Source organism: Mus pahari, chromosome 16, assembly GCF_900095145.1.
Source record: "Mus pahari chromosome 16, PAHARI_EIJ_v1.1, whole genome shotgun sequence".
Taxonomy (NCBI): Eukaryota; Metazoa; Chordata; class Mammalia; order Rodentia; family Muridae; genus Mus; species Mus pahari.
Window position 1 is genome coordinate 36,488,628 of NC_034605.1, and position 12,144 is coordinate 36,500,771.

The window sequence follows — 12,144 nt, forward strand, 5'->3', positions numbered from 1 at the left end:
GCATTTACTAGGATGTAATCAAGGTAAGGCAAGATATGGCAAGATTGATATGCCAGGAAAGCAGTGTATATAGTTGACATAGTGAGTCTGACATTTATTCAGGATTGCCTTAGAGAACCTTATAGGCTATATTGTAGAATATCTTTGGCTTCTAAACACAACAGGAAACCAAGCAACTCTGGCTTGCCAAAGGGCATAGATGAGTGTCAGTGTACGGACAGATAAATGCCCCTACTTGCCCATCCTCACAGAGCTATAGGAGGGTTAAGATGCTGAAGAGAAAACTCTCCTTCACATAGTAAAAGTGTCTTTATGGAGATGAGAACCTGCCACAGAACAGGATGCTGTTGGTTTTGTTGTGCCTGATAAAGAAAAGGAAAGGGTGGTCAGCACAGAAAGTTTGGCCATCACGAGGTTTAGCTGAACATACAGTATCATCAGCTGTGGCTGCTGTAGCTTCTGTGCCTTCTTCATTAACTTCCACAACATTCTTTTGAATGAACTTGGACACACACAGGCCTCTCTCTGGAGACATTTCTGAGAAGTCAGCCTTGCCCCCTTGGAAGATATCTCCCATTCCCATGTCCTGAAAGATGAATTCCATGTCATAATAATCTTCCAGTTTAAATTTTGGAAGGAAAACCAAAACTTTAGTGGTCTTCAGATAGTCTGGTTTGGTCCAAGCTGTTAACTTCTCAAAAGTGAGATTGTTTTCCACCTGTCAAACCAAAAATAGAAAATTTTCAGTTTCACAGTTGTGGTCTTATTCAGAGCCACACAGGTACTCTGTGTTCACAGCATCCTCGGTCATCATACAAGGGACACTTTCTATTCTCCTGGTCAGGCAATGTGAGGGTCCTACTCTCTGGCTAGCTTGTATGTGGTTTCTCTGATGGCATGGAGGCCAAAAATCCCAGGGTAGAGAGACCTAGCTGTCCTCCCTTAAATCACTTCTAATATACATTTTATTCAAAAGATGTCCATGTCCAGGTGATTATGGTTTAGGTTCTGTTTTTGTTTTCTTGAACTAGGCTTAGTTTCAAAGATAGGAAATAATTGCTGCTAAAATAACATTAAAAGTTGGAATAGAAAGAACTTGGTGTGAGCCACACCAAAAGGGTGGTCTAACTAGTTTTGCTTTCTTTGTGTTTTGTGGGCTGTTGGGATTGAATATGAAATTATACTGAAGGTCTCTCATTGTGAACCCTGGCTTGGTAGGCAGCTAAAATTTTAGGAATGATATGGTTCTAGCTGAAGAAAGTATACTAGAACTGTATCATGCAATCTTATCCTTGGTCCTTTTTTTCTTCTTATTCCCCCCCACACACCTTTTTTTTTTGTTGAATTAAATGTCTAGTCTCTGTCACATGCACCTTCCCCTATGATAATCAATGATCGAGTCAGGTGACTTGAAATTAGCCCTTTGAATCTATGAGTCAAGATAAATAATTTTTCCTCCTATGTTATTCTTATCAGACCTTTTTATCAGTGATGAAAAACTAATAATATCCCAGAGAAGCAACATCACAGATAGGGACCTGGGTTCTGAGATCTGTGGAGATCTTCTGCTTGCAAAGAACCCTTAGGTCATGCACTCTCTACTGTCCACCAATAAGAGCATAGCTCAAACACTGTGTGGAATCCCACTGCAAGGAAGGACAAGATTGTTAAAATATCCTGCCTGATGCTGTCCTCCCCCGGTGCATTCCTCCTCTTCATACTTGTTGGGTAAACATTCAATATTTTCTGTCTATTTTGTATTCTCAGATATTAAATAAAATACTGACAAAGATCATGATATGTGTTATATTTGTGGAGGGAAACTATAGGCCAAGCACTGTGTTGTTTGTTGCATGAATTACACTCAATTTATTGTATCATGCATCCATCGCCAATTCTCATGATGATGTTATATCATGTGGCCAGGTCACACAGCACATATTGAGATTCTTAGGCACAGCCTTGATTCCAGTGAGAGCAAAGAGCTTGAAGCTGGGTTTGTGAGTACCACCCTTTAAAAATGGCAGTTACAAAGGAAAGAACATTGAGTTCTGTTCTAATGAGAAAAGACACCAAGGGCCACAGGATTGTTCTTTTATCCATTTAAAATTGTGAATATTACAGCTTTTCCTGTCCCACCTTGCTGAGTTCCACACCATCATCTGGGAGCAGGACCACCAAGTTCAGCTCCTTGCCCTTATAGGGCAGCACCAGCACTTGAACTTGCACCTCATTCACATAGGCAAGCTTAAACGTGTCTTCCTGAAACATCATCTGCACTGGTATTTTCTCATCCTGAACAGAAAAATCCCCAACATAAAAGATATCATTGAGAGAGTTCAAGGTTTCCAGATGAACTGCCATTAATTCCGAAATTGTTGACAGCACTCACAGTGAAAACAATATTCTCATTTCAGTGAACACTTAGAAATGTTTGTCAGCATCTTCCTCATATCATTATACAAGAAACTTGAAGAAGATATGAGCCTGTCTATTTTATGGGTTCTAAAAACACCATGAGTAAAAGCATCTTTGGGAGGAAAACGTTGTTTATTTCATCTCACAATTCTCAAGTCACATTCTATTACTGTGGGAAGTCAGAGCAGGATCTCAGGCAGAAGAAATTAAGAAATGCTATTTCTTGATATGTCCCCCATGGCTCTCTTGGCCTGTTTTCTTACACAACTCATGACTACCTGCCCAGGGTTGGTACTACTCACAATTTTTGGCTTGGACCTCACCAATCATTAGTCAAGAAGAGGACCAACAGACTTGCCTCTCAGTCTGTCTTATTGAGGTAATTTCTCTATGCAGAATACTTCTTAAATGGTTGTAGTTTGTGTCGGGTTGACAAAAGAAGAACCAGAACAGGAATTCAGTACAAAAATAAGGTATCTGATCCAGGAAAAGAAATGTGACATTTAAATATTAATAATTATATCCAAATTTGGTCCAATGTTCCATAAATGCTGTTCATAGTCATTTATCCCCATATTGGCATAATTGAGGATTAGTTATATCTTTAAGAGGTTGGGACTAATATGAAAAGTTAAGTATTAGGGATAGGGTGTCCCTGAAGGGGATTTTGTTACTGCTTTCTGTCTCCTATGAGGTAAAAAAGGCTTCACTATATGTTCATACCATGCTGCAAAGCACCACCACAATCTGGAATGATTGGGCCACCTACTCAGACTGAAACCTCTGAAACTGTGAGCCAAAATAAATATTTCCTCTTTTAAGTTTCTTATCTCATATAGTTTGTTACACCAGAGGAAATGTTAGCAACACATCAGATGCAGGATTTTTGACATTTAATGTGGTTAACCATAATATATAGAAACAGCAAAATCAATTATAACTAATGGAAAAATCATAAAGGAGTTTGGAATATTTTCATAGAGCTGGGAATGGGTCTACAGACAGATACATCCTCTCAGAAAACAGCCCGTACACAGAAGAACACCTGCTCAAATGTTCAATATGATTTACAACCCTTCAGGCCATCACAAAGAAGAAATCTCAAGATCACACACAGTCATAGGTTTAGGGCAGAGCTACATCCTGATAGCCCATCAAAGAGAAGGAAAATCACAAGTTAAATTACTACAAAATAAGGACTATATGAACAGATCCACATACTTGTGTGTGATGAAACCAGTCACAAAGGAGATGGTTGTCAATCTATTACATGTTAGGGGTAGTCTCAAGAGAACCTCATGTATTTCCTTATAATTTATTGAATGTTTCAGTTCTGATAGTTCATATACAAAACACATAGGAAAATTATAATTACTGTAGTACATTAAACATTAAAATTTGCTACAGATCATGTGTAATAAAGGTTAAATTTACACATTAGTGAGATTGTTCCTTTACAAAGCTTGAAATACTGCTAACAAAAAAGAATAGGGCGATTAATATTCATAAGGTTACAAACATTGTTAAATTATGTTTTATAGAGATTGGGCAGACTTTTCTAATATCTATTTTAAATCAAATTTTACTCCAATTTAGACTGAGATTTAATTACTCATTTTTTAATATTAGTAAACTATGTCTACTGCTTAGTAATAGTAAATTGACTAATAATTTAAAATGTTTATAAAACTAAAAATGACTCTGTTAAATAAGTGTTTGTATATTACTTTCTATACTGCACAATAACCCACACATATGTTATATTACATTAACAACTAAGTTTTTGAATTATTCAACTTAAAGTTTTAGAGTAAAGTGGAAACAGTAGTTTTCTGAGAACTTATCAAAAGTAGTATGAGCCACTAATAGAATACAAAATCACACAGGCAGCAACTATTCATTACTCTTTCCATTTTCCTATGGAATTTTATCTTTCAGTCAGAAATGTAAGTCTCAAATGGAATTCTAGTATTTCATGATTTCTTTCTTCTCAGGCTGAGAGTCAATCCTAGTACTCCATAAAAAATATGATATCTCTACCAGTGAGCCGTGAGCTTCAAATCCACAATTAAAGCTTTCCATGCAATTTCCTTGTAACATTGGCAAGAGGTACTGGATACTATTGCTTACCTTGTTTATTTTAAAGGGCATTTCCCTGGTGGAATTTATGTCAAACTGGTGATGCCACCTTCCTTTGAAATATAAGGCGTTGACAAGTACAAGCCTGGTCTCTGAATCAACTGAGCCACCTGACAACAATTCTGGAATTTTCCCTTTTGATAAAGCAGAGATTTAATTCAGATTCCCTTTATATATGTGAGACATAAAGTCATATGACATCTGGGCAGACCCAAGCATCACATTTTCAAATTTGCTGCTTGTACACAAACATATTAAATAGAAATCCAAGCAAAACACCCCCTTTGTGTGACTCAAGATAATGCACACTAGAGAAATATCATCAAGGTGAAAGTCTTTTAAGTCCCCCCAGGAAAGCAGGTTTTGCAAAGTAGAAAAAGACACTCCAGGGTGGAGAACAAAACAAGCAGAAAATCTGGAAAGGGATTGGGAGTGAACCATGGTTACTTCCTGGGGTAGCTAATGTTAGTTCTCATCTTGATTGCTCTGGAATCATCTAAGGGACAAGTGTGTGGGCAGATCTGTGAGGAAATTTCCAGGAAAGAGGAACTAAAGGATAGGAAACTCTCTGGGTGGCCAACACAATGCTGTTCTGCCAGATATAGAGTTCTGAGAGAGTAGTAGTACTGCTTTTCTCTGCCTGCCTTCAGACCCTTTGGTAAGTGCACTACTGAAGCTGCTGGGTCTGCCAAGTTTATTGGAATCTGGAACCAAGTAGCTTTGGCCATTATGAGGATGAAGCCTAGTGGATCTGCAGAACTTTCTAGGCCTTTCTTTGCCAGACTTAGACTATTGAGGTCTCCGGGCTCATAGACTGACCAACTAATGGGTTCTGAGCCTCATCACTTGCAGAAGTCAATCTGTGTTGTGTATGCTAATTTTCTAAACACCTTCTAAGTTATATATTCATTCAGTTTCTCTGTAGAACCTGACTAATACACTAATGTTTAATCAAATTCTCTTCAGGAACTCCATGGTCATGACCATGTCTTAAATACTACAATGTGTCAGAGACTCAAAGGTAGAAAGTATTATATGTCCGAGGAATTCCACAATTTGGAGTGCTGTCCAACACTTGAAGAGATAATGGAGGTAAGAAGACAGATTTCTTTCTACTGTATTAAGGGATATCCTTCCAATAATCAATCGTTTATTGTATGCTAATGTACAATATTAAAGTTCACAAGAGATAGAGACTCAAACAAGAAAAGGTCAAATAATTGCTGAGTCTTTAAGAAAAGATTCTCATTCTTTACTCCCTGTTAGCAGAAATAGGAATGTACCTAGTGACACAGAGAGATTGGAATGATTCAGATATCAGATAATATTCTCAATGCTCTCATCTACCAAGACTTGTTCAACCCCAAATTTGAATTTCTCTTAGGCCAGTATAACTGAGGCCCTCATTCGAAATCAAGTCCAGTTTCATCAAATATAAGTAAGGGAACTAAGTTAGAAAATATGGAAGCAGAAACATACTCCTTTGCAAAGGTAAATATGGTGAGACCCAAGACAACATAGACTGTAGGAAAAGAAGCCTCTAAGCAGGATTGGTAAGTTCTACCCACAAATCTACTTTTCAGATATGGCAGAGGCACAGGACCTTTGAACACTGGAGAGCAGCCATATCTTCTAATGTAAATTGTTAGACTGGAAATCGGGCCCATGAGTTCTCGCCACGTTTTCATCAGCCCCTCCCCTGTCCTAAAGAAATACAGAGACAAATCTGTATTTACAATCTAATTGTCTGATTAGAACCTCCAAGTTTTCACTGAGCTCTAAATTATACCATGTGGCTTAGATAGGGTGAATCACCTTGACTCAGAAATAATGGTGATATTAGTCTATGGTGGTGGTCAGGAAAGGGAATTAATAGAAATTGGAAGGAAGGAGGAAGGGGTGAATAGAAAGGACAAGAATATGGAGTGTGAATCAACTTGAAACTCTCACCTTTTGTATTTTTGCAGACCCACGTGTTTATGTGTTTTCTGGACTCCTCTGGAGCCTTGGTAAAGGAGAGCTGCTCTATCTCCCAGTGATAGAACTGAAGACAGGACTCCTTAAATGTCTTTGCAGGAAAAAAATATTAAGTGAGGTAACGTTGCAAAATAAAATGTCTGCAAGCTCTTCAACCTTCTGATTAATATGGCATTAAAAAACAAAACTAAAATTAGTACAGATGCTACCTAAGCAAAAGAATCTTTATGTTCTATGCCTTTGCAAATGGGAATAACTTCTAAGGGATGTTAGGTAGCTGGATCTCACTCTGTAGCATAGACTAGCCTAGAACTCCTGACCCTCCTGAACCTTTCTGAATGTAGGTATTCTCAATGTGACCCTTCATATTGGCTAGAACGTGCTCCTTAGTTTTCTCAAATTCTCTAGGGTCCTTCTCCTGTGATCTATCCAACAAGTATTTGAATACAATTGTTATCATTCTACTTATAGAACTTACTGGGAGGAATTCACAAGTGTTCTCTGCAAAAAGCCTGTTGGCCATTCTGAAGGTGTACTTTCTGGTTGGCTTCTTCAGGATATTGAGGATCCACAGGAAGATCTGATGAATGTCTATCGATGTGTTTAAGCCAATTGCCTGTGAAGGGAAAGACTAAAACATGAGTTCAATGATGAAACAATTTGGTTGCAAATGGAGTTCACAAGCTGAAGAGATAGCTCCGACAGTGGTGTACAGGAGGCTCTGATCAAAACAGCTTGGTACTGAAAGAATTAAAAGCAGGAATTGATCTTCCTTGACAATGAAGAATTACAAGTCTGTTGCTCAGAAAACATGAAAGATTTCAACAACTCATGTTTAAAATAATTCCAACATTTTTTACATTGCAGTCCTCAGGACTGACACTAGGACCTAAGGTGGACAAGAATTCTGCACCTCCATGATAAAATTAAAAGAAAACAATGAAACAACAATAATGGAAACATCAACAACAAAACAACCTTTCGTTTGAAATTAACTCCCTCAGGCTACCCTTTAACTATGTATCCTCTTACCTTAGTCTCTTTCATATTCGGAATTAAAGGCCTATACCAATACTACAAGCATGGAATAATTTTTGCACCATTTTCTCAGTGGAGCCTGGATGAAATTTTGAGAGTTCCCTTCATTTTATTACTCAGGAAAACTTACAGAAGTTTTTGGAGGAGGCTGCCTTCCTTCTTAGCCTGTGGTCCATGAAACATATTCCTACCTAGGTGAATATATTCCTACCATTCTTTCTCAACAGCTCTTATGCATGTGAAATAGATATGTGGTTGTCTGGGGGTTTGACAGGCAACTTACCTCAGATATCTGGATTTTGGTGTTTCCTTTCACTCCCAAGAGGACCATAGCTAGAGCAGAAGAGATGTTGATGGGAGAATAACATACATTTTTGGAAGGTTTCTTATTACATAACATCTTTAAAAGATTGATGGCAAAGATGCCATTTGCTTCATAGACAATATCCAGGAAGGGTGGTCTAGAAATGAGAAAAAAAAAACACACTCAACACAGCAATGAAAGATCACTGTTCTGAAACAGAGAAATAAGGGACTCTACTTCTGGTTGTCATTTCATACCTTATAAGTACTATAAATTGAATTTTAAAAATTCACTTTGAGTCAAGATACTTCCAATTTTAAGATTATTAGATACATCTGGTCTTGATATCAGATTAAAGTAGTATCTAGACAGATACTGTCTCTGCACATATAGAAGAACGCGCAATAAGAATTCATAACACAACACAGCTGAAAGAGGTGTGGTTTCAGCTCCCTTCCATACAGACCAACTCCTCTCTTCTCACGAAGGTGGAGATGAGAATAAAGAAAAGGAGGAAGAAAAGACAAAGCAATAAAGACAACAGTCATGAGCTCTAGGTCCTCTAGCTTGGCTTCATTAACTCTCCATTCTGGACTTTGCCTGCGAAGAACCTTCCTGTGTTGACCATGAAGCATTAGACAGTAACACCCATCTTCAGGTGTGACAGGAAAGACACCGAGATACTGAATGAGACTGAAAGACAGGCTGATACCATCTACTCTGCTGTGCTGCTGGCAATAGTCCCCTGCAGTGGCTGCTCAGGGGACCTTGCATCAGCTGCAGGCTCAAGGACTACTTTTATCTTGAGCATTGTCTCATCTCCAAAATGAATGGACAGCTTGGCTCAGACTGTGACTGCTCCAGACACCTTAATGCAGTTCTGAGTCACTGTGTACCCCATGCCTGTGCTTTCATTGTAATATGACCTTTTAACCCTGGAAGTATGTTCTGGAATTTTTTTTTCCTGTGGTAAAATGCAGATCACATAGCCTAGGGAGCTTCAGATCACTCAATCACACACTTCTTCCCACTCCTCAGACAGACTCCTCTTTTAATGACTTACCTTCTGGTTGGTCCTCTCATCTGACCCAGCTTCCCCCTTTCATTCCTGACCATTCTTATGTCACTTTAAATTTGCTTCTTAGTCCTTGAAGTGCTACTTATTACTCCTAGAAGGTTACCTAACATATCCCTGTCACTGAATTCAAACTCCTCACCCTTCCCACTTTCATTGGTACAGGACAACTTCAGGGCCTCTGCTGTCCTACCTTTGCAAAGGTTCTCCACCTCAGGTCACCTCATTACCCTTATGTGTAGTCCTTTCTCATGCTAATTGTTTTTTCTACCTTACTAGGACCTCTGTGCAGGCAGGGACAATGCAGGTACTCTAAGTCTAATCATTGAGAAGCACAATTAAGACAAAGCTAGGGGTTGGGGCCTCAGTTCACATGGTATAACTTATTTTTTAAAATGGGAATGAAGAGTCAGACTAGAGCCATCTGATCTTTAAAAGGCACAGAAGTAAGAGACATTATTTGGCAGATCATTGAAGAGAAGTTGGATGTAGTTGAATGGGCTAGGTGGTAGGACCTGAGAGAAAGCAAGAAAAGGACATTAGGTAAGGCCACTAAGATTCTGCAGCCCTTATGCCTAATACAGATGGGCCAGTACAGTTCTAGGACCCAGTCTTACAACAATCTTCACAACCATTGGGCAACTGGGGTCTCTAGAGGAATCACCACTCCAAATGTCCACCAGATACCACCTCCCCACTCTCTTTTTTCCTAACTCAAGCTTTGGGATTCCATCTTCTACACTCAGCCCAGACTTTCTAAGGATGGCCTTCAGGAGTCCCACAGCTCTGGGTTGAGCAAGGTGCTCTTACCTCCTAACTTTGTGGCCTCCCATTGTTGTATTCAAGTCTTGATGCTATTGGAGTGCAGCTTAGCTGCCTACCCTGTTCAGACAGGCCTTTTATTCACTGCAGATCAAGGACATCCTGTTCAGTGCCCCAGGCGAGAGGTAGAGAGGACATTCTTGACCTCATCCAGCTCGAAAGGTAGAGATAGATGGGGGTTGGGGAATACCTAGGCTCTGAGAGAAAGCAAAACTGGTAGGATCCTTGGATCTCTGGCTTTCAGGGAACCAAGGGAGAGTGGTGGCTTTAGTTGACTGAAAGGTTCTGTCCCCTTGTGGGATTCAGGTATGAATTCAGGTATTTGCTCCAGGTGTCCTGTCAGGTCTACACTCTGCCAACCAAATGTAAAGAGTCCTGGTGCTAAGTTCCCACAGAGATTTTTCCAACTGTTGGGGCATTGCCTGTTCCATTGGAGGAATCTTTGTAAAATGACATCTGAGACAAATTAGGTCAGGATGCTGTGTCCTCTATCCAAGGACAAGGCATATTCTATTTGCATCTCCTCAAAAGAGAGTACCACTTTTCTTTTTCTTTTTACCTTGGCAATTCTTTGGTGTCTCAACTTCTTTAATTTTTTAAAGTAAAATAATGTAGTTTATTTTTATTTTACCTGCATATATGTCTTTGTTTCACATGCACGATGCTGTCACAGAAGCCAGAAGACAGCATAAAATTCTCTGGACAGGACTGTTTCTTAGATCCAAGGGTCATTTTCCCATCTGGCCAAGATGATGGTAGCTTAGGAACTATCCGAGGACAAATGAATTTGTGTCAGATGCTTGATCTGAAGGTATTGCTGATTTGTCCATTAAAGCATTCATTCTGTGACTCTGAGTATACTTTCAAAGCTGTATGGCAGTTACGTCTAGTTATTATCTAAATCCTGAGATTACTGAAAAAAAAAAAAGCTCACTCTGTTTACATCATCACACATCTAGTTCTCTCTGTGAATGTTAGGGTTTTATTGTCGTGAGCCCGAGAGCTCATTTAATTTCAAACTATCTGTGTTGTGCTCAGTCTAGAAAAGTTTTCCACTCCACATATGCCCTTTGTGAATTTTGGATGGGCAACTCTACCAATCTCTTCCTCCCTGAAGCATTGCTGTGATACACTTTGTCTTCTCCAGAGTGCATATCTTCTTCTGTTGGGCTTCAGGTTCCTTCAAGAAGCTGCTCCCAGAACTTGCTTTCTAACCCCTGACACAGCAAGGAGTGACATCAGCTAAAGGACCTTTAGCTTGTGGCTTTCTTACTCATCTTGCTTGAGGAAAGACTTGGCTACCACGTATACAGAATCTGTTTCTCAGTCTCCTTCTGTTCTCCACTAGCAGAACGGAATTGAAACTCCTGTACCTTGAAGTTTTCTCTATTTCCTCTGCTCTGTCCAACAACCAGTCTGACCATCTCCTGTCTTAACTTGTATTCTTGAGGCCTTTGGTCCTCCATCACTGAAGCAGTTGGCTAATTGCTATCTTCATCATCGTCCTTGTGTCCTCTGATGAAGTGGCTCCATTCTATGCTGCTTCTCCTTCTCCTTCCCACTGCTCTATCCAGAGTCTTCCCTGCTATTCTCTGTTTCAAGCCATATTATTTTCTCTTCTTGGCTGGAAAGTTCTGGGGTTTTCTTCCATGTAGTTTCTCCATGTAGTCTGTTAGAACATGGGTCTGTTTTTTTTTAAAGCAGTGCTCACTCTACAGAACACACATTTCACAGCAACACTCTTCTATGTATACGGCACCTTCCTTAAGCATGTTACTGGCATTATTCTCAATGTACTTCCTGCTTGATGGCACATGGTCCTTATTCTTCTCTCACACTGAGAATCATTTGGGTCAAAAATCTACTATATTTTTGCTGCTTGGGGCTTGTAACCCACAAGACTTCAGAAGCTGCCCTCATGTCAACCACTACCAAAGTACTGGACCTTGTTTTTAGGGATGCCTTACATAGGTATTATATTTTGGCAAGATAAAACCATAATTAGAAGAGCATTATGACATGACTTTTACTGTGAATAAGGTTCTTATGACATTTCTAGGAAGCTGCAGGATTATTTCTGGAAAAAAATAAAGAATATGTATGCTCAGGCTGTAAGCATGATTGCTGTTTTACTGTTATTCTTTGAAATATCTCTACATACAGAATGAGCACTGTGGGTATGTCTGTAACCTTCACAGAAACTGTTGACTGGGAGGGGAAGAGTTTTAATCAGACCAAGGGGTGAAGGACTTCATTCCTCTCAAGACTCTCCACAACTTTCTGTGCTGTGTTAAGAAGCACATTTGTTTTGTGACTGTCAAGAGATGCTAATGACAATATTAACTATAATAAATTTTTATTCAATTGGTCA

At 39.3% G+C, this 12,144-nt stretch overlaps 1 protein-coding gene across 1 annotated transcript; it reads right to left on the bottom strand.

Annotated features, from left to right (window-relative positions):
- Positions 1-310: 310 nt before the first annotated feature.
- LOC110334030 (serpin B9-like) lies at positions 311-9,784 on the bottom strand. The gene is made up of 7 exons (XM_021215856.1): positions 9,762-9,784; positions 7,856-8,033; positions 7,013-7,150; positions 6,508-6,625; positions 4,549-4,691; positions 2,140-2,295; positions 311-718 (listed from the first exon to the last, which is right to left on the bottom strand). The coding sequence occupies exons 1-7, from the start codon at positions 9,782-9,784 to the stop codon at positions 311-313; spliced, it is 1,164 nt and encodes a 387-aa protein (XP_021071515.1).
- Positions 9,785-12,144: the final 2,360 nt, after the last annotated feature.

Bases quoted from the DNA above. Each gene is read 5' to 3' on its own strand.
- LOC110334030 (XM_021215856.1), bottom strand. From the start codon at position 9,784: ATGGGAGGCCACAAAGTTAGGAG. The intron at 4,692-6,507 runs GTGAGAGTTTCA...CTTTATCAAAAG, and splicing joins GGTCTGCAAAAATACAAAAG to GGAAAATTCCAGAATTGTTG. The intron at 719-2,139 runs GTGGGACAGGAA...TTGGTTTGACAG, and splicing joins ATGGTGTGGAACTCAGCAAG to GTGGAAAACAATCTCACTTT.